The sequence below is a fragment of the Syngnathus acus genome, chromosome 16 (genome assembly GCF_901709675.1).
Source record: "Syngnathus acus chromosome 16, fSynAcu1.2, whole genome shotgun sequence".
In the NCBI taxonomy this organism is placed as follows: domain Eukaryota; kingdom Metazoa; phylum Chordata; class Actinopteri; order Syngnathiformes; family Syngnathidae; genus Syngnathus; species Syngnathus acus.
The window spans coordinates 10422272-10442302 of NC_051101.1; the positions used below are offsets into that span (position 1 = coordinate 10422272).

General features: G+C 41.8%; 5 protein-coding genes and 1 long non-coding RNA gene across 12 annotated transcripts; 1 reads left to right on the forward strand and 5 right to left on the reverse strand.

Moving 5' to 3' along the window:
- Positions 1-1371: 1371 nt before the first annotated feature.
- On the reverse strand, positions 1372-3326 carry LOC119136319. 2 transcript variants are annotated; one of them, XR_005100690.1, is made up of 3 exons: positions 3234-3326; positions 3022-3167; positions 1372-2817 (listed from the first exon to the last, which is right to left on the reverse strand). It is a non-coding gene; the product is annotated as an uncharacterized LOC119136319 (long non-coding RNA). The 2 variants fall into 2 exon arrangements; XR_005100691.1 differs by lacking the exon at positions 3234-3326 and having other exon boundaries at positions 1372-2333; positions 2410-2817; positions 3022-3155.
- nr0b2a (nuclear receptor subfamily 0, group B, member 2a) lies at positions 2447-3478 on the forward strand. Its single transcript, XM_037274591.1, has 2 exons — positions 2447-2968; positions 3031-3478. Exons 1-2 carry the CDS (start codon positions 2458-2460, stop codon positions 3270-3272), a joined length of 753 nt encoding a protein of 250 aa, XP_037130486.1. The 5' UTR covers positions 2447-2457; the 3' UTR covers positions 3273-3478.
- Positions 3479-4727: 1249 nt separating this feature from the next.
- kdf1a (keratinocyte differentiation factor 1a) lies at positions 4728-8753 on the reverse strand. Of its 3 annotated transcripts, none has more exons than XM_037274507.1 (4): positions 8458-8753; positions 6718-7766; positions 6325-6414; positions 4728-5559 (listed from the first exon to the last, which is right to left on the reverse strand). In XM_037274507.1, the coding sequence occupies exons 2-4, from the start codon at positions 7745-7747 to the stop codon at positions 5471-5473; spliced, it is 1209 nt and encodes a 402-aa protein (XP_037130402.1). In that variant the 5' UTR covers positions 7748-7766; positions 8458-8753; the 3' UTR covers positions 4728-5470. The 3 variants fall into 3 exon arrangements, with proteins under 3 accessions (XP_037130402.1, XP_037130403.1, XP_037130401.1); XM_037274508.1 differs by having other exon boundaries at positions 6340-6414; positions 6718-7769; XM_037274506.1 differs by having other exon boundaries at positions 6718-7769.
- Positions 8754-9113: 360 nt separating this feature from the next.
- Positions 9114-11159, reverse strand: LOC119136187 (trophoblast glycoprotein-like). Of its 3 annotated transcripts, none has more exons than XM_037274499.1 (3): positions 10878-11159; positions 10580-10809; positions 9114-10489 (listed from the first exon to the last, which is right to left on the reverse strand). In XM_037274499.1, the coding sequence occupies exons 1-3, from the start codon at positions 11135-11137 to the stop codon at positions 9834-9836; spliced, it is 1146 nt and encodes a 381-aa protein (XP_037130394.1). In that variant the 5' UTR covers positions 11138-11159; the 3' UTR covers positions 9114-9833. The 3 variants fall into 3 exon arrangements, with proteins under 3 accessions (XP_037130394.1, XP_037130393.1, XP_037130392.1); XM_037274498.1 differs by having other exon boundaries at positions 9114-10285; positions 10361-10809; XM_037274497.1 differs by having other exon boundaries at positions 9114-10809.
- Positions 11160-11267: 108 nt separating this feature from the next.
- Positions 11268-13673, reverse strand: LOC119136280 (transmembrane protein 222-like). The gene is made up of 6 exons (XM_037274639.1): positions 13513-13673; positions 13244-13328; positions 13097-13128; positions 12931-13027; positions 12729-12859; positions 11268-12285 (listed from the first exon to the last, which is right to left on the reverse strand). Exons 1-6 carry the CDS (start codon positions 13629-13631, stop codon positions 12198-12200), a joined length of 552 nt encoding a protein of 183 aa, XP_037130534.1. The 5' UTR covers positions 13632-13673; the 3' UTR covers positions 11268-12197.
- A 661-nt stretch (positions 13674-14334) lies between these two features.
- wdtc1 (WD and tetratricopeptide repeats 1) lies at positions 14335-19779 on the reverse strand. Of its 2 annotated transcripts, none has more exons than XM_037274336.1 (16): positions 19622-19779; positions 19112-19240; positions 18948-19031; positions 18746-18792; positions 18549-18660; positions 17950-18137; positions 17709-17891; positions 17542-17636; positions 17331-17446; positions 17171-17246; positions 16979-17072; positions 16682-16852; positions 16335-16567; positions 15828-15984; positions 15542-15734; positions 14335-15468 (listed from the first exon to the last, which is right to left on the reverse strand). In XM_037274336.1, the coding sequence occupies exons 2-16, from the start codon at positions 19157-19159 to the stop codon at positions 15271-15273; spliced, it is 1995 nt and encodes a 664-aa protein (XP_037130231.1). In that variant the 5' UTR covers positions 19160-19240; positions 19622-19779; the 3' UTR covers positions 14335-15270. The 2 variants fall into 2 exon arrangements, with proteins under 2 accessions (XP_037130231.1, XP_037130230.1); XM_037274335.1 differs by having other exon boundaries at positions 17542-17639.
- Positions 19780-20031: the final 252 nt, after the last annotated feature.

Genomic DNA, 20031 nt, shown 5'->3' on the forward strand with positions numbered 1-20031 from the left:
ACTGTACTCATGTGTCTGGACCCTGACATCACTACAGAGCATTTACACCGCATTACGCTCTTCGTGTATTAGTCACAACCATCGTGCCTTGCAGAAGTCCAAATGTAGTCATTATGTGCAATATATTTAAAATTCTAGACCAATTTGAATGAAAAAAACTATGCTTACATATTTGATGAGTTAGGTGTAACTATTATAATCCCAGAACTATAAGCGGACCAAAAAAAAGCATTTGCCTTCTACTGTAAGAATGTCATTACCAAGAGAATGTAATTTGTCCCCCCCAATCCAGAAGAGTAATGTCTTTGCTGGGGGGAAAATGACTCCCCTTTACCTTACTGACCTCGAGGGGATGGAGCCCAGTAAATGACCCTTTGTTACAACAGTAGGCCAAGGTCAAGTGTCAAATCCCAGTTCACATCATCATGCACTCACGAGTTCATTGACCTGAGAAAATTGGCAAACCTTCACACTGGAAAAAAAAAAAAGTAAATTAACAATTACATGTAATTATATTGTATTATTTCTGCTTCAATTCTTTCTTGGAGTAACTTAATATTTATTGAAAAGTCAATTAAAGCCATTGCGTAATTGTCTCCGATGAATATATCCACTCCCTTAATCACACTGATTTCAACAGTTGCTCCACTTATAGAATGAAGGACATTTTTATTTAAACTTTATAGTCACACAGCAGATAAGCGTCTGTCCTCCGTGTCCGTCTCTGCCTGCTCCCAACGTCTATAAACAACAGTCTTATCACAGGCATTTACAATTGTCAGCATGCTTCATCAAGACCGATGACTGAAGAGTGTATTATAGGGCATTTCAAAATACACATTGAGGACAATTTTGTATTTTTTTAATTTCTTTTATAACCATTCAAGTGACAGTCTTATTGTATACTATTAGTGGACACACATTGTTTCAAATGAATCGTCTTGGGCTGATATTCAAGATTCAGACATCTTTGGAGGAATGACTGATGAGGTTAATGATGTCAAACAAAGGTGAGGTGGATGATATTTAATCACACTTATTAAGAGTAGGAAATGACCTTGACTCCAAAAGTGTTAATTCTCCAGTTTCACATTAGCTTCTGGTTTATTTAGAGGACAAAAGAAAGAAAATAAATGCCAAACCAGAGCCTGAGCTATCTGTCGAAATGCATTTATTTATATTTAGTCAGAACTTTTCAACCTCCGACAACAACTTAGGCTTTGTCTGGTCCCTCACTGGATGTGTTCCTGCCCAAAACTAAAAGCAACACGACATACTGTAGCTTCTAGAATCATTGAGACGCACAAATCCCTTTACCTTGATAAGGTGACCGCTCAGGGAGAGGGAAGCATAAAACGAGTCATTGAAATAGCGTTGTTTGTTTATTTGGGATAATAATAAAGCAATCTTCTTATCAGCGTCAAGCCTCCGTGCCAGGCACAGCGGAGATAACATTATGGGCTTACCTTAAAAAAAAAAAAAGTACAACCTGGAACACCAAGTGACAGCATAAATTGAAATTCCTTAGATTGAATTGATTAGTTTCACCCTTCAGAACAGAACAAGTGTGCCATTAACACAATGATTGTCTTGGCTTTAGGTTTAATCATTGATGCATTTTCAAATTATTGCGAAGAGGAAATTATGACATTTCAATCATTTTTAAGTAAAAGGAATACCTTTTTAACTTCTTCACAATGTACTCAGGCAGTAAGGCACCATGATTCTGCTTTAAAAACCAGATCATTTATTCCAATTAATATCAAGTGGGGGGTTCTAACTTTAACTAAAATCAAGAAATATTTTTTGTTTTATTTAAATAATGTTTTAATTATTTTATTTTCCTATAAGTTCTTATTTATTCAGAACAACTAATTATAACTAGATCCTGGCCTGTAGTAGTGACTAAAATAACCAACATTATTTTTTATCTCACATAGGGGACTGCAAAATATCATCCTGTGGGCCACAAATGTCCCCTGGGCTTCAGGTTTGAGACCATTCCAAATTAAATTTGCCACTAAAGGTTGGTTTGTAGGTCTCCGAAGGTTTCCTCAAACTATTACAAAAATATACAAATGACATCATACTGAGTACTTAACTTCTGGGTCAGTGCCCCACTGCTCTGTTGGCCAAGTATGATCTGGCAGTGTGTCCACGGGGACCCATCAGACCTGATTACCCTCGGAGTCCTTGGTAGCATGGTACGGCCTGGGTTAATGACACGGACCCCGAGATAAGGCCCAGCCCTCTTGATTTTCCGACGTTACTCCACCAGCTTCTTTTTCATTGAGAAAAGCTTATCAGTTTCTCCGAGTTATACCACCAGTCACCTGGCAGAGCATATGGCTGTTTTTCACAGAGAGCGTATTGACAAGTCAAGGTCCATTCGGGCGGCCTTATAAATACCGACGTGGCGGAGGCGAGAGCGCCTCACTCCTGAAGAACTTCTCCGTGATGGATAACCGATGCCAGTGCTGCAGCGATAGAGTTCTGAATCCTATCCTCTTCAAAATTCTCAGTCAACTCGATGACAGCAGTGATTATAATTCGATACCTCACCGATGCACTTGTGAGCTACGCCGGACGGTGTGCTTGAAAAGGCCGACAGAAATTTGCAAGGAAGCCTCGTCGGTTTTGGTGAAAACGGTCCATTTTATGAAGAATTTACCTGCTTTCAAGCAGCTTCCACCCAATGACCAGTTTATACTCCTCAAAAACTGTTGGGTGCCGCTCTTCATCCTGGGTCTGGCTCAGGAGCATGTGGACTTTGAGGTGGAGGACGTACCGGCCGACAGCATGCTGAAGAAGATCCTTCTGCGGCGAGAAGGGGGAAACGAGATCGTGAAGGAACAGCCCACCATGGCTGGGGTCAGCAAACTCAAGTCCTGTCTCAGAAAGTTCTGGAGCTTGGATTTGAGTCCAAAGGAGTACGCGTATCTTAAAGGGACAACGATATTTAACCCAGGTATGTTCGAATCAGATCTTGTGTCTTTTAAAAGAGATGCTTAATGTCTTTACATTCAACAGACATCCCTGATCTAAAGGCATCACTGTTCATCGAAGGCTTGCAACAAGAAGCCCAGCACGCCCTGAGCGAGGTGGTCCAGCTTCTCCATCCAAGGCGGCAGGAACGTTTCGCCCGCATCCTCCTCACGGCGTCCATGCTGCAAAGCATCACGCCCAGTTTAATCATCGAACTTTTGTTCCGGCCTGTAATCGGCCAAGCTGACCTGTTGGAGCTTCTGGTGGACATGCTCTTCTGCAGGTAGAGGATGGATATATGAAACAGACTGAAGCAAATCTTTTGATGATGATGTTTTTCTAAATGGAAGCAGACATTATAAAATGTTTTTGTATCTCTGCAGAGATTTACTTGTCCACAATTACAAAAATGATGTATTTTGTCGCTATGTTAGCACAGTTGTAAATATTTTTTTTTGCATCCACAGAAGAATTCAAATAAATCTATTTTTGTACATGATGTCTGTCTTTGTCTTTTGAATTATTCATACCCCGAGTAACAGATTTTTGTCGGACAACTTTGAAATGTGAACATATTCTGGTAAACCTTTTCTGTTCAACTCAATCTAATCACGTGATACATATCTGTATATAAGCTATATTTCCATTTCCAATTTGGAAATTACAAAACCGTAGCCCACTTGTTCCATTAATAGCGAGTCATGTAGGATTACTGTATTTGTCTCCCTCTAGCGGATGCAAGTGGAAATGACGCGTCAATACGATAAACACTGAGGCCTTAAAAAAAAAGGACGCACTGTACTCTTGTTAATATACAAATGACATGCACTGAAATGCGTTCCACATTACAGAGCCTGGATTTGGGGTTGAAACAAGCTTGTGGCATGTTTGTTGTGAAAGAGAGACAGACCTTCTTGCCAGACACCTCATACAGGTAAAACAGGAATGTGCTGGTCGGGCCAGAGAAAAAAAAAAAAAAAAAAAACGGGTTACACAGTGCGCCTGCAACAGATACACAAAAGGAAGTCATGACAATATTTGGCAGAGGAAAAAAGTACACAACTGTATTTGGATGCACAGTTTTAGGGGGTTGTTGAATAACTGAATAATGTTTTTTTTTTATCACTTTTAACTCAGGCATGCAGAAGTGACTAATCCTATTCCCAAATTGAAGTTTTAACATTTTATGATAAAAATGGCTGCATAAAAGAGCATTGCAATCCCCAACAGCTATACATACTGTATATTAAAAAAAAATGCAATACAAAAGCAGCAGCAAAAAAAAAAATCAACCCCCAGGATTTGATTTCCTTTCATTTTTTTTTTTTTTTTAAACCAGCCAAACAAGTTTCTGCATTTGCCAGGAGCGGAAAACCCCCAACTTGCGCATCACGCTCAACTCAGAGATAGTATAGTAAAACAATGTGAAGCCAAACCGATGTTTTATGAACACATTTTGTAATTGTAATTTAAAACAAATGGGCCTTGGATCAATAAAAAAAAAAAAACCTGGACATAAAGCACTTTGTTTAATAATATAAATTAATGTGTACTTTTAAATAATTATAAAAATAAAAAAAATTAAAAAAAGAGTGAAATACTAAAGAACTCTTGATAATGTAAATGCTTAGTGGGTCAGATTAAAGAATTCAGGTATGTAGTTGGTCTACATGCCAGAATGAATGTAATTTTTTCATGAATGAAAACAATGTACAACAATTCCCATAACAACAACAACAACATACAAATATACATCTTTATTGAACATGATACAATAAAAGGAATGGAATTTTTTTACTTTGTCCAAAACAGCACTGACCATTCAATAAAAACGAAGAATGCATTCAAATTCCACAAGCGGGGTTAACAATAAAAAAAAGTAACTTATTAAGAGGAAATATGGCTGTAACATTTTGTCAAAGCATGATGACTTTTTTTTTTTTTTTGAAGGCCTGAGTCAGCAAAATAATCACATGTATCAGCCTCCAGGTCATTTTCTTCGACCGTTCCTCAGCTGAGACTGTCAAACCTGCCCGGAGTGTAGACATTCATCTTTTTCAAACATGACGGCGTAAATTGACACAGTAAAAAATAAAATAAAAATTCCTCTCATTTGGTACATGAAAACAACGGTTGACTACAAGAGGTAAATTCATCAAACATTAGCAGCATTAAACAAATGAGACTGAAAAACTTAGAATTCTGTCGATTTAAAGTTTCAGACCTCTCAGGGAAAAATGGGAATTTTACTAGACTGGAAATGTTGCATTGGCTACTGGGTACTGTATATATACACGCATACATTTAATGTAACATTTTAAAGTAAAAAAAAAAAAAAAAAAAAACCATTAAGACTTACCACAAAAAAATATGTATAAGAGGCATGGCAAAATATTCTGTTCAAATGTCCATTTTATTCGAAGCGACCCTTTACTTACAGCCAGCGTGTAACAGCAGTAGGACAAAAGCGAGTTTGGCCGAGTCACTAGAGGGCAAGGAGAGGCGCGCCCGACGAGTCCGTCTCGGTGTCGTGCAGGTACGGCGAATAGGCCATAGCGCTGCTGGAGGTGTACGCTGAAACACGCAGACACGCAGTTATTATCTCATCGCACAAACACTTGCGATTGAAAATTGACACACCTCTTCCGAAAAGTATGTGGCAGGGGGAAAAACAACGGAACAAAAGTCATTAGTTCAACAAACAACTTTAAATTAAGAGTGGGGATTTCTATGCCAGCTACAAATAATTTGTTTTGATGCCGCATGTGTGAACGAGAGTGGCAAGACGAGACGTGTTTGACATGATTTTAGAGAATTTTCCAAACAGGCGTTTGGGAGGGTTGGAGCTAGGCAAAAAAATGTTTTGCTCCTACACCAAAATAATTAAAAAGGAATTTTTATTTGATAACACTACAAGACAAATATGGAACGCTACACTTGCATCCTTTTAACCCGCCTCCTTATGGAACAGTAAGAAAACAGGGCTGCTGCACCATAATCTATCTGAAATCCCAGTTGGCCTCTAAAGTGACATAACATCCTCTGGCATATATTTTACGAGACTCCCGGTTGCAACTGGGGGGGTGTCATGTGACCGCTGGGCCGGAGGGGTGGACACGGCTTGATCGGCGGGTGACCGAGAAAATAGGGGATTGTAAAATGCAGAGAAAAAAGACGGGAATGCGGGGCGGTTCTGCAGCTTAACATCGAGATGTGCCTTTAACCGCTAATGGTTACATTCAATAAAATTCAATACACAATAAAAAAAAAATGGCTGTGGAGACTGCATTAATGTATATAATATCACGGTTTTTAAAAGTTATTTTTGTTAATATGTACCTTTGGGGAACTCACTTTTGCCGCTGTAATGTCTCATCTTCCTGGCCAGCTCATCTGATGGCGTCTGCTCCGACACTTTGACCTCTGGAACTATTGATGGAGACAAAGAAGAGACCAAATGCGGCTTAGGAAAAACAAACAATAATGTTCAAGCTGTGGTTGAAATTAGGGCGGGGCTTAATAATTGATCGATTCAGTCACTCTCACCCCCCTAAGAAAAAAACCCCAAGAATTATTATTATTATTTTTTTTTAAAAGGTACAAATTTTACTGATATGAATACATTTCCAATTCCTCCCCGTCAGTGTTACTATACTATACAAGCAAATCTGAATTTAGCTGGACATCATCAACGTGAAAATATAAAATGGCAAGAAAATGTGAGATTCTTACAGTCGCTGCTCATGAAGGTGTTGGTCATGGTCTCGTTGCCGCTGTCGGGCAAAGTGCCGTCGCTGCGCCCGTTAGGACGTTGTCCCGTAGAATGTTGCTTCTTGTTTCTCTTGCCCTTGCGGGTGCTGATGCGAATGACGCCGTGCACCAGCTTGCACTCGGCCTCCTGCTCCTCAAGGTTGTAATCCTGAGCGATGCTGTAGATGAGCTCGCTGATCTCGTTGGTCTTACGGGAGAACGACGAGTCCGAGGTGCACTTGGCCAGCTGGTCGATCTGATGCAAGGCGTAAAGCTCCAGCAGCTTCTTGGTGATGAGCGAGTCGATATCCGTGCCCGTGTCGCTCAGGTCGTCCAAGTCGTAGTCATCGCGGGACAACAAACTCGTGTTGCTGATCGGCCGCTGGTTCTCCCACCGGCCCGAGGTTCGGGTCCTCTTGGAGGGCACGACCGGATACTTTACTGACTGACCTGCGATGCGTACATCCTGGTAGCGGAAGCTGTCGCTTGTGGGCAACAATCGAACGGATTTAGTGGATTTGTTGGGCTCAAAAGATTTGCCGCCCCCGGGGGAGTTGGTGTTCCCAGCCATGCCATTTGGAGGGTGGGACTCACTGCTCACTTTAGGGGGATGGTCTGTGGAGCTCTCGTTAACTGGCAGGCAAGGCTCTCGGCTGCCGTAAAATCCACAAGTTAATACGCAGCAGATAAGGGCCTTACAGCCGCTCCAGCCCATCGAGGCACAAGATCCACAAGCGTGTCTGTTGGTGGGCGTGTTGTCTGCTGAGCCCGGAATGAAGCCAATCGTCGCTGAGCCCTGCCCGGCGCCGTTGTGCGCTTTGCGACCATGTTTGCTCTCGGAGTAGCGGGAGTGGTTCTTGTGACGATGCTCTCCGTAGGGATCCTTGTAGGAGTCTGGTTTGGTTGAGCTCTGCCCGAATATTGTCGGGGCCTGACTGTACTTGTCTGCTCTGGAGCTGTGATGTTTGTGGTGGCGTGATGCCTGTGGGGCCCCAGTGTTGTGGCCAGGCATGGCTCAGAACCCCCCTGACCTGCTTGGGGGAGGGAGGGGGGACAATACACGAATAAGCATCTCCTCGAAATGCTCTCCAACCAGTTAAAGCCATTTGCATAACCAGTACTCATTCCAGAGATGTAACTTGCTGGGCTATCAGAGGCAATGACCTAAGTTTACAAACTCAATTTTAATACGTGGGACATTCAAAACTGTTTATTCGAATCATTCTGTATATTTTCTCTCGGCACTGGCTCCCGAATGCGTATCTTTAATTTTTTTTGCAGCCTCAATGTGCGCCCACATCAAACTTTGGAATCAGTAGTGTTTGTCAATTTAAGAAATTATTTCTGTTCAATTAGTCAAGAACAATAATCAAATTTGTCCTCACAATGAACAACTAACTTCTGACGTCATATTTATTTGTCTTCTGATTGGTGGAGCAAAACTTGTTGCAGCAAACTTCGACTCGTGGAATGGGCTTCCCATATAAATGTGAAAGTTTTTAGGATGTGAATTAAATCCCTACTGCAGGCCCAAGTCACAAATGCACGATTGCACCACTCGTAATTGCAGGAAGGTAACATGGGAATGTTACAACACAATGTAATTATGTTGCCTCGTTTTCGTCCCCGCCCTTCCAAGTCTGGTCATTGGGAAAAATTACACACCCTAAACGCAACCAACCGCCTCGGTCTTAAATACCAACAAACAAAACGTTTACTTACCGCATAAGAGTAACCGTTGATTTTAACTTTTATGGTGGGGGATCCAAGGGCGGAAATCACAGAAAAAAAAGTTTCTCTACTGGCGCCTCAAAATGAAAGAATGGCCAACAACGGAGCGCATAAAAAAAATAGTCAGGTTGCGTTTACACAAAGACAAACTCGAGCAAAAAACAGGAAAAGGGAAAATTCTAAGTAGACTCGTTATCGCGTTATCCTTTCGGGTTAACTTGTTGTCGTCCAGTGTTTGGCTACTACCTGGCGGCTACGGCTAATCCCTGGTTGTTACCGCAGGTAAATGGTGACGTCACGCGAGGCGGGTATTAATGCGCAGAGGGGCGGAAGACGACATCAACATTAGAGACGCGAAAGAATAAGTTGAAAAAGAAACTCATTTCAAAAAGTTTCATCACTATAATAAACGGGGGCGACTTTCATCCGTGTAGAATACACACACACATACACACACATCCCCTAAATGCGGCGCACTGCCGAGCCAGCAAGTTATTTCTAAAGAAAATCTTTCATTCTGCCCTATTTTCCCCACTATGGAAGCACTTAATCACCCTGAGCTTCCAGTGGAAAACAATAGATGAGCCACGATCTGCACAGAATAAAAACAATTATAGCATGAGGGGGGTAAAAAAATACAGCAAACATTTCATGTGTAATTCACATTTAATGCCAGTAGCTCAGAAACAGCCATGTAATATTAATTACAAATTCATTCAAACTTGTATGCTGTAGGTACAATGACAATACGGTAGAATGTTCTATAAATAGCTACAGTATTCTATAAGGTACTTCTCATTCCACTGAGCAAATTCCATTCAGTTTTGGACAGTATACAAATATAGTCACTGACACTGCACGATATAATGTTCTACTATACAAGAAATACATAAATTGGGCCTTTACAAAGATCATTATTATATAGTTAGTTACTCATGACAATAGTGGTTAGCTATTGCTGGGCCATAACACAAAATACTGCCACAATAGTAAATGTATTGTCAAATTAATAGCTTGCCTGTCAATAAAAAGTGGACTATGATATGCAAAGATATATTTTTGTAAAGGCAAGAATGTTAATATTGCTTCTGTATTGGGTCCTATTAGATTGGGAAGTGCACCTAATTTTTATTGGATAATAAGAAGAAAAACACAGCAAAAAAAAAACCACATGTAAACAAACTTTTGCATGTTTGACAATCCTATGCTATCCTATCAAAATATCAGGTTACTGCATCTAAAAAAAAAAAAATCCAATCAGTGCCATCCAGTAGCACGAAGGCACTTTCAAGTTTATTACCATTAGCTGCAGTACATGCTGGAGCCCAGAGACAAACAAATATATTGTAAACCAACTGGCAATAAATCTACAAGACGTTTCTAGCTTCAGAAGGAGATTTTAAAGGTTTGACATGTGCGTCTTCAGTAATAATACAAGTGTCATTGGGTGGCAGTTGTGAAAGAGAAACTCCAACATGCTGCCGTGCCCTGCTGACACCGTTTTGAGACGAGATGTGCCCCAAGCGTGGGTCTGAGTCAATCTCGTATCGGTAGTGATATCCCTCCATCACGTCATGACACGCATCTCTCATTTCCACGATCCACCTCTTCATGCCTTTGCGATTCAGGTAGAGCACAAAGAGAAAAACCATGCCCACAAAGCCGAGCACGAGCCCGAGGAAGACATAGGACGTCGGCAGGCTGAGGTCAGTCATCTCCGTTTGGTTCGGGACAATGCATCCGATGACCTTCGACCCCAGCCCTCGGAGTCGGCTGTTGGCTAACGCCTTTGGCGAGGCGCACCTCACAGAATCCGCATCTACCCGAGCGTGTGAATCATTTAGCCAAGCCACAAAACTTTGGATCTCACAAGAGCAGGAGTACGGATTTTTACCCAGAAGGATGCGGATGTTCCCGAGCTTCTCCAGTTCTTTGAGATCATCAGTCCCGAATGTCCTGAAGGCGTTGCGGGTGAAATCAAGCACCTCCAGGTTGTTCACGCCGGAGAAGGTTCCGCTGTAAACTGCCATCAGTGAGTTGTTGCTTAAGAAGAGCTGCTGTAGACTTTGCAGGTGGGAGAACATCCCCAGGGGAAGAAGAGCGAGTTGATTACCCGAAAGGTCAAGACGGAGGAGCCCTCGGAGGTCTCCCCAACGTAGAGCCGTGGTGAGGTCAGTCAGGGCGGTGAAGTTGTAGAGAGCGCGGCTCAGGTTGAGCTCCTGCAGAGGACTTCCGGGGATGCTCAGAGCTTCTGGATGGATGATTGACAGCTGGTTGTCACTGAGGTCCAGGAAGCGCAGATTGATCAGGGTGGAGAAACTGTGCGATCCCATCTCTGTCATCCTGTGAGGACAACTTCCACAGTTAAGCATTTGAAAATTATTAATAGCACACATAAAATTAATTCTCACCTATTATTGCTTAAAATGACTTTGGAAATATTCTCCAGCTCCGTAAAGGAATCAGGTCCAATCTTGTGAATATTATTCCCCGTGATGACGACAGTCTTTGCATATCCTGGAATCATTTGTGGTACCGTCAGAAGATCCTTAGAGATACATTTCACCGCATGTGTGACAGCAAAGCACTCACAGCCACCGGGACAATCCAAGCAGAGAGATCGGACGCAAAAAAGTAATCCAAAAAACACACAAACTGCAGAAATACACATCGCTAAAAAACGACACAAAAAAGACAGAGAACAGAAAAAATGACACGTCTATATTTTAATGTGGTGGATTTCACAAAGTAATGCAAAAAGCACCTCAGCAATAGTCCCTCCTCATCTGCTGTACTCGGGGAATAAAGGCTGTTGTAAATTGATGGCAGTTCTTTTAGCGCAGAATCTGCTGGATGGAAAAAAGTGTGGAGTCCCCCTCACCCCCCTTAAAGCTACAGCGGACAAGCAGACTGTGACCTCCACTATACAATGAAGCAGGAAAACCGTTGTTGATAATAAAAATAAATATTTTGTACAAATATTGCAATAGAGTCAATATCACTACAAGGTGTCTTTTTTTTATTATTATTAATTAAACATTAAGGGGCAGTTACTTTATTATGCTAAAGTCCACAGCAATATCTAGGACATGTTCAATATGATAAAAATAGAACACCCGTGATCAGAATGAGTCATAGTATCAAAGACCTCGTGGATGGTGAAATTGATTTATATGCGGCGTATTGTTACCAATATTTGGCCACTTATAAGATCTCAGACTTTGATTATTCTGATTTATTTTCTTGATAATAACGATTATGATATTAGCAAAGGGACTTTATAGTGATATTGACGGCAACATGATGAGGCTAAAATTACATTCTTTATGAAGATGTACAATTTTTAAAGCATTGAAATGCACCCATAAAAAACATGTAGTATCCTAACATAAAAAAAAAAAAAATGAGGATGGGGGGGATACAATAAACACGTTTATCTACTCAGAGTCATTTTTCCTCCAACGGGTCCCTTCGTCATTCGGTAATGCTTTCAGAACACTTAATCTTAAATAATTGAGGAATAATTTCAACAATGGGTTTGTGCAGTAATTCGCATTGTCATTTCCATTTCCCATCACCAAAATGTATATTAGCCAGTCGGGAAACTCATCAGCGTATCATTCCAAGGTAGTTCAAGAGCCTGAGCTGAAAGCAAAATTTGCTTCATAAATAGGCAAAGTCTCAAACACAATACGTAGCAAACAAATGAGTCTCCCGGTGTCGTGTATTAATTACTGCAGGTTGAACGTGAGGATGACCATGCTGATTACGACGCAGAGAAGGATGAAGGGCAGCCAGGTCTTGAGGAACGCGGACCAGCTGAAGGGTACAAAGAGGAACGTTAGAGGCCTTGTCAACCACAACTTGAATGTTATGCGAATCTCTCCCTTTCCCTCCTGTATCGTGGAGCGACAAGGACTCAGTGTCTTTTCTCCCACAGCCCCCATGCTCATTGTCCTACTGCCCATAACCCCCCCCACCCCCAACCATCGCAGGGAGCCCCAGCGGAGAGGTGACCTCCAGCGGTGGCACGTAGGGGAGCACTTCTGTCAGTGATGAATTGCACGACTCCCCACATGTTAAACAGACTCCTGTGGTGTGGGAGTGGACGTGCGAAGGCAGCACAAACTGTGACGCCAGCATCCTCTATGTGGGTCAACGGAGAATAATGAGGGGGTGACTCTCAGCCATATGGTTGTGTGGTTGGTTGCCTTTAGGAATTTGTGGTGCAGTTGAATTATCTAAGTGTTTTGAGTACTTACCTCACATATTTGCCATGAAAAAGAGAGCCAAAGCACAATTTGATCATGTTCCAAGAGGAGCTGTTGTCATAGCGCATCAAGTTGAGGGCCATGGCGACGTGGGAATGGCAGTTATCAAAACACAGGTTGTGCTTTAAGAAAAATAAAATGATTCATTAAACTCAAGAATTTTTTCTTAAAAGTCCAGACCGTTTTTTCTTACCTGTCTGCCTTTGTATTCCTCAGATGCATCATAAACGGCTTGGTCCCAAGTTGCAGCACCATTGCCACGCACTTTGTTCACATCAAGTTTCCAATACCTACATAAGGACAGATTTTATTTATTAATGGTCAATATTAATATTACTAACTACTTTTACTTGTATTACTTTGTTGGTCTCCCGAAGCCCATATTGTCCTCCTGGGAAATGGAAAACATTCAATCAGTCTACAAATATAGATTATTTGAAAATAAATGACTAATGTCCAAAAATGATTTATACTTCTTATGGCATGGATAAATCAGTGGTACCAACCGAGACAAAGTAAGATCCTGCAAAATCTCTGATGATTCCGGAAGAGGTGCAAATTCCCATATGACCAATGAAAGGCAGCACCCACCTGCAGCATGAAAACAGACCTCGTCAACACCCATTAAAAAAAATCCTTATCCCTTTCATAAAGCAATAAAAATGAGAGACAATGAGATTACGAGATACTTAAGGTGAACAGTCAGTATTTGACGTTGCCGAACTATCTGTGCTCACGCTGCTAACTAGCATTAGCTCGAGCGTTAGCTTCTTACGATAAAATAGGAATGGGGGTCCAGACAATGCAGTAGGGGTAGCGGCTGTTCTTTTTGTCATTTCCCAACAAATCTCCGTGATAGTTCTTCATAATGTTGATGTTATCGGCATCCGCCATATCACGGCTCCACCTCTGACAGGTTGACGAAGACGGTGACGTACAGCAAGCAACACCGGGCAGTGTGTTGTCACCTCACCGTGGACGGATCAACGGTCCGTGAACGCAGCACCAATCGCCTTTTATAATTATGACATGAGTATTGTCGTATTATAACTGGTATTTATAATTTGACAGAGGTAAAATGAGTGTTAAAATTTAATACTGAATCCAAATGCTTAAACCTATTAGAAGCACGTGACCTACATTTAAATCTGTTTAAAAAATAAAATATGAAATTGCATTCTCTGATTCAGGTGAAAAAAAATAGCTTACTTGCCAGGTTTTGTAGTTTCCAAAGACCCAGAGACATGTCTGAATCATGGAAACCGGCTTTTGTTATTTTTTTTAGGTCTGTTCATCGTTCACACTGCCAAGTCAGCTGCTTTATCACTGTAACGCGACCAGAGCTGGGTCACCTCGTTATCGTACAATATGTGGCATGTGGGTTGCCCTAATGGTGATTTACTGTGCACACAAATTGCAACATAGTCAGCAAAAGCAGATAGTGAATATGGCACTGATGTATGAACAGAATACCTGAAGGTTGATAGCTTCAATTCATCTCTGCTCACCTAATTTATTTTCAGCAGTACTGCACATCTGTTGTGTGACTCTTCCACACAAAATAAAATTGACATGTTCCCACAGAAGGACAAAAAGACACAAGCAGGTGTTGTGGTATTTTATTATTTAAAGTTTGTTTCTTAGTTTTCAACAAACATTATGATTCGTCAAAGAAAAACAACAGAAATCGGTGAACAAAATAAAACACACGGAAGCCTCCTTTTGCATTCTTCAACATATATTCAGTTTACGACATCTAAGTGTCGAGTAGCCAAGGATGAGTGCTAGCGACACACAGCATCGAATACTTGGTGTATATTTCTTTTAAAATTTAGTATGTGTATAACTTAGAAAAAATATTTTCACACCAAGTTCTATTTGAAATTAAGAATAAAAACGAAAAATGAACAGATATTTTCCAGTCTGTCTCTGGTTGAATGAAAATCTCCCACTTTCGGGATTAAACAAGCACAAATCCTTGGCCATTGGACTGATGGACTTTGGCAGAGGGAAAAATTCTCCCAGACTTGTAAACTAAATAAAGTTCATCCATATATCCTTGCACCATGCAGCGTTCATAAGATGAAGTGTGACATTGAATTGCAAGCTTCACGAACCCCGACTGTAAAGTCAGGACTCCAAACAGGCTGAGATGAGCGCACACTGCTAGAGATGCAGCAAAGCACTTTGATATGAACCCCAAGAGGGTCACTGCCACTCGCAGGGTCACGCTGACCCGAAAAAAGGTCATAGGGCACCTCGCTGACATCTGGGCCAGACGTGCTGAACTTGTCCATCTTTGTGACAAAACGGGGGAAGTGATGTAGCGAGGTGTCTAAAGTATCAAGCGCCTCTCCACGCGTATATGACTTGCACCCCCTGCAGAGATCTCCACCAGCCCTCCTCGCAGAATGAGGGCAATGCATAGTGTTGAGATGTGACGTGAAACTCCAGCAAATTAGGGCTCAAACAGAAACGGGCACAGCGCTTTGCTTTACTACTTTCCGTTCTACAGAAGAGCCATCAGCTCCTTTTAGCTCGGTCTACATTGCGCTTGTCCGTCTGAGCTGTTCTCGTCGTCAGAATCATCTGGGCCCACGCCACGTAGTCCTGTGATGCGATAGCCCATATTGAGCAGCATAACCTCCAGCGGATCGGCGTTCATTCGCCGCTGGTTGGCCTGAGCTGCGCCTTCCATGTCTTCAACCACGCGTCCATTTTCACTCTCCGTCTGTGAGGAAACGCAGGAATGAAGGCCGCTCAATCGCCAATCAAACATCCGTGCATTCATATACGTTGCTTACCTCTGGTCTGGGGTTCCATAATCGGACCACGGGGTCAATACCGCTGGAGGCCAGGAAGCAGTAGCTGGGGTGAGGCTGCAAACAGTTGACTATGGACTCGTCCCCTTGCATGATACGCACCAGGTTTGTCGTCTCCTTTTCCCAGATAAAGAACGAGCCGTCGTCTGAGCCGCTGACAATGTACTGGCCTTTACTGCACAGAAAAAGATTTGGAGTTAGAACGAGCGTATAAATTTGAAATTACATAATAGAGTGACTGGCCCCGGAGTGAGCTCTCACCACTGACCTTCCGAAGAAGTTGGCTTCTTTAATATCTGTGGTGGTGTTGCAGTGACCACAATATCTGTGTTTGTAGTCCAAGCTCTGCTCTCGAAAAACAAACTCATCCATAGTGATGGGCTCCATTTGATTCGTAGACTGCAATCGGAAAGAGCTCGCGCCGCCTGGTGAGGGAGTAAATATGATCTATCTTGTGGTAATGCAAGAAGCGTTTCATTTATTAGTATAAAAAAAAACAAAAAAAAACCCACAATTCTGACTTTTGCATTGTGTCAGAAAATTATACCAAATTTTCAAATGCCTGAAAATTGTAATTTCAGAAATTTCTTGTTATTGCCCCAACTAAGAATGCTTCTTTTATTTTTTTTAGATGACTTGAAATGAAAAATATTTGGGAATTTGTATATTTCTTATCCTTTTTTTTTCATGCCTGATGCAAAAATTTTGATGACAACATTTAAGCAAAGGATAATAAATGAAGACAGCATTGAAGAGCTTCAGCAACAACGCCCACCTGATTCCGTCTCTGTGAAGAAGGCCTTGATATCTTTATCCAGTGCGTCGCAAGCACTGCTGTGCGCTTGGTCTGGAAACTTCCCTTTGAAATCGTCAAGGCACTGCAGCGCTTCAGACATATACTTGAGCTCAAAGAGACAACGCGCGAGCCTGAAATGAGCCTTCAGATGTTCCGGGTTTAGAGTCAGTGCCTTCAGGCAGTCCTTCAGTGCGTCATAGTGGTCTCCATCCCTTCAACATTTACAAACAGAGAAAGGAGAAATTTTTTTTTTTCCCTTGTGTGTTCTTAACATGCTCGGCCAATAAAGACGATTCTGACAATTCTTAAGATAAAATGATGCCGACCATTTCCGCTTCATGTAAGCCGCGGCCCGGTTTCCGTAGAGCACGGCGTTGCAGTCAGAATGATGAATTCCCAAACTATACAGTTGGATGGCCTGCGTCCAATGCTGCCGTGCAAATGCATCATTTGCTTGTTGCTTAATCTTTTCCAAATGTGGAGGAAGATCAGAGGAGCTGCAACAGGCAGAAAAGACTTTGCAGTCGAGTAGAATGCTTATTTCGAAATGCTATTGCTGTTAAAAACAAAGTCATTGCTCCAAAAACAAAATGTCAAAATCAATGGACATCTTTAGCATTTACCTAAGTTGCATCTTGCTTTGGGTGAATGGAATATGGATGGCAGGCAAACGAATTCCATTGGAGACGCCGTTCGTTGTCTTTCCAATTTGCACATCTACAATCCAAAATGACATAAACAATAGATTTCATTTTTAGCAGGTTTTCAAAAGATTCCTAAAATATTGGTGTTAAGATAACATAAGAAAGACCTACCGGGTGATGACTGGCACTTTTGTGGAAGCAGCAATGTGTATGGCTTTTGTTTGTGTGTTAAGTCAAACAAATACACCTAAAAATAGTAAACACACACACAAATAATAGTCACATTTTCAGGATGGATTTCGGACTACGTGCAGGATAAGAGCATCTCTACCTGTTCTCCGCCCATGTTGACAAGTAACTCAGTTCCATCTGGACTGAAAGTGACATAAGTGACCACAAAGACCCTCAAGCGGTTAAAATAGTCCATTAATTTCACTGGCAGGTGACCTGAAGAGGGGCGCGGGAGAGAAAGAATTTTACGCCACTATGTCAGTCGAGTTGTATTCAACTCTACATATGATGCATCAATGAGGCTTCGGTACCTGCGACGTAATACTGCACAGCCGTGTCCGGGACGGGCATATGACTTTCGAGGAACGTGCGCACAGCAGATGACTTCCATTGATTGACAGATTTTCTGCTGAGGGTGAGGATGAAAATGTTTCACACCCAAATTGTAAACACACACAGTGGATGCGCGCCAACCCACCTACTGTTGTGAATCATCCGAATGTCATAGAGACGTACGTAGGGACCGTTGGCCCCTACGGCCATGTAATTGTTGTCGCGTGGATTGATAGCCAAACATTTGGCCTCCACCAGCTGACTACACAACTTTGTTAGGTCGATCAGCACCTGGGAGTGTTTTCCGCTCTCCCGTAAGTCGTATTGTCTGAAAGGCAGAAATGAGCATCATGGGCTGGGACATAGAATCACTAAAGCATTCTTACCTGATGATGCCATCTTCTGCAGCGCTCCAGAAGGTGTTGGGCCACATGGGCGCTGTGGCGATGCGTTTGACCCTGTTGGTGTGATCCGAAAACATATGGATGGTTTCCTTCACCGTCAGGTCATGCACGTGGACCTTCGAGTCCGCAGCACCAGTGAGCAAAATTCTGTCTCCGGAGTGAGGGAGGAACTGTGTCAAGAAATAGACAACACAAGTGTGTTTAAATATTGTCTTCATATTCTTAACTGTGATCTATAAAAACATTCTATTAACCAACATTATGAGTGATTAAAAAAAAAAAAAAGTAGTGTGTCCTTTTTGTGTCTCACATTCTCCAATCAGGAGGATTTTCGTCTTAAGCACTCAAACATAACTAAAATATGTGATGAAGTGATTACAAAAACAATTTATTTGGTGTGATTTTCATTATGTGCAGTGATTAACGCAGGTCTTACTCAGAGCAAGCAAAACATGACCCACTAAAACTTGAATGAGCAAATGTTTGCTGGCGATGATCTTCCACTTAAGAAATGGCCAACAGCGCCACCTTTTGTACAAGCGGACAATTGAAGGAAGTAAACAGTATCACACCGCTCTTACCTTAACAGAGAATATATTTGCCGAATGGCCTGTGTGCATAGTTGTAAGCTTCTTGAGTTTGAAGGGATCCCAGATAATAGCATGTTGGTCATCCGAGCCCGAAGCCAGCAGACTGACAAAGGGAAAACAACAATTGCTTTAGAAAACTCAACTTTTACATTTTTTTTTGGTATGGTCCCATATAAGTTCTCGCTTACTCTCCATTTTCATTCCATTCCAAACAGTTCACACAGCCCGTGTGGCCCTGCACAACCACACAGAACAGTAGAAAAATAAACAGTTACAACCCTAAGGTATTTATGTGGTTAAAAATGAACCTTACAACTAGTACAAGATGCCACGTAATGTTTGACAGACACCCATATTCTGATGCATGTTCATGCATCTGCTGACACTAACCTGAAGCTCGGCCTCCAGGCCAAGTCTCTTGATGAAGGGGTCGGTCACATGGAAGGACCTTTGGAACTCTGATGTTCTCTTTTCCTGCATTCACATCATCCACAAAAAAAAACCATTAAAATATTACCGTAGTTCTCTGAATAAGTCATTGCTTGAGTACTCACCTGGATCTGCCTATGCAAGATATCTCGGGTGATGTTGACGTTATTCATGACTTCAACAGAAATATTTGAAGTTGGGCAGGATCCAGGTCTCACCCAGATGACAGGTGGTCTATGGATCTTGAATGTTTACTGCAAAGACAGGGGAGATGTAAACATACATCGTTGTTTATACATAAACAGACACTTTGCTTTAAGGAGTAGCGGTAAACAACGTCGAACTTGCTTCCGTCAACAAGACGAGTTTGTTTGCCCGATAGCGTTAGCTGTCAACAGTGTCAAGCTAACGCAGCTCTCTGCTAATCCTAAAATCCATTCCGCATATTAACAGAACAATTCTAAACATTGAGAATCTGTTCGTCTTGCGTAATATGAGACCATTTTAGCAGCCACCGGGTTTTGAAGGTGAGTGTCGTTTCACAAATTGCCTTAGCGTATTCCGTTAGCTGTTAGCTAAACAATACGTCAGTGGCAAGTAACGCTGATATTTGCAATCGTTTGATGACAACTTACGACTGCGTATGCAAGATCGCTGGTCTCCCTCTTTCAAAAATTCCACTGTCGAGAAATGTCGACGTAAAAAACACGTCATAAATCACAGCCTTACACCATTTTACCCCAAAGCAACAAACTCCCACTGTTTCACTAAACACAACTTAGTTCCGCTGCTTGGGACACACACTTCCGGTTCATGCTATTATAATTAAAATTAGATTAGAATATATTTGGATTAAAATAGCATGGACAATATGATATTTTCCATTCTCAATTTTGTAATTAGTAAAAAATACCAGCACAATTTTACAGACAAACCTATTATTCTAATGGTGGTTGATTAAGTATTCTCTTTCTCAAAGTTCCCAACTTGGTTCATTTTGGAATCCACAATAAAGGCGAGTGATCAAAAAGTAGCCTCATGTATG

Excerpts from the sequence above, each read along its gene's own strand:
- wdtc1 (XM_037274335.1), bottom strand. The coding sequence starts at position 19,159 with ATGAATAACGTCAACATCACCCGAGATATCTTGCATAGGCAGATCCAG. Across the intron at positions 18,793-18,947 it reads GCCTGGAGGCCGAGCTTCAG|GGCCACACGGGCTGTGTGAA; the intron begins GTTAGTGTCAGC and ends GTGGTTGTGCAG. Across the intron at positions 15,985-16,334 it reads CTTCACAGAGACGGAATCAG|GCGGCGCGAGCTCTTTCCGA; the intron begins GTGGGCGTTGTT and ends CTCCCTCACCAG.
- nr0b2a (XM_037274591.1), top strand. The coding sequence starts at position 2,458 with ATGGATAACCGATGCCAGTGCTGCAGCGATAGAGTTCTGAATCCTATC. Across the intron at positions 2,969-3,030 it reads GACAACGATATTTAACCCAG|ACATCCCTGATCTAAAGGCA; the intron begins GTATGTTCGAAT and ends TACATTCAACAG.
- kdf1a (XM_037274507.1), bottom strand. The coding sequence starts at position 7,747 with ATGCCTGGCCACAACACTGGGGCCCCACAGGCATCACGCCACCACAAA. Across the intron at positions 6,415-6,717 it reads CACCTTCATGAGCAGCGACT|TTCCAGAGGTCAAAGTGTCG; the intron begins GTAAGAATCTCA and ends CTCCATCAATAG. Across the intron at positions 5,560-6,324 it reads CAAAAGTGAGTTCCCCAAAG|CGTACACCTCCAGCAGCGCT; the intron begins GTACATATTAAC and ends TGCGTGTTTCAG.
- LOC119136280 (XM_037274639.1), bottom strand. The coding sequence starts at position 13,631 with ATGGCGGATGCCGATAACATCAACATTATGAAGAACTATCACGGAGAT. Across the intron at positions 13,329-13,512 it reads ACCCCCATTCCTATTTTATC|GTGGGTGCTGCCTTTCATTG; the intron begins GTAAGAAGCTAA and ends TTCATGCTGCAG. Across the intron at positions 13,028-13,096 it reads GGCTTCGGGAGACCAACAAA|GTATTGGAAACTTGATGTGA; the intron begins GTAATACAAGTA and ends GTCCTTATGTAG.
- LOC119136187 (XM_037274497.1), bottom strand. The coding sequence starts at position 11,137 with ATGTGTATTTCTGCAGTTTGTGTGTTTTTTGGATTACTTTTTTGCGTC. Across the intron at positions 10,810-10,877 it reads GTCATTTTAAGCAATAATAG|GATGACAGAGATGGGATCGC; the intron begins GTGAGAATTAAT and ends TTGTCCTCACAG.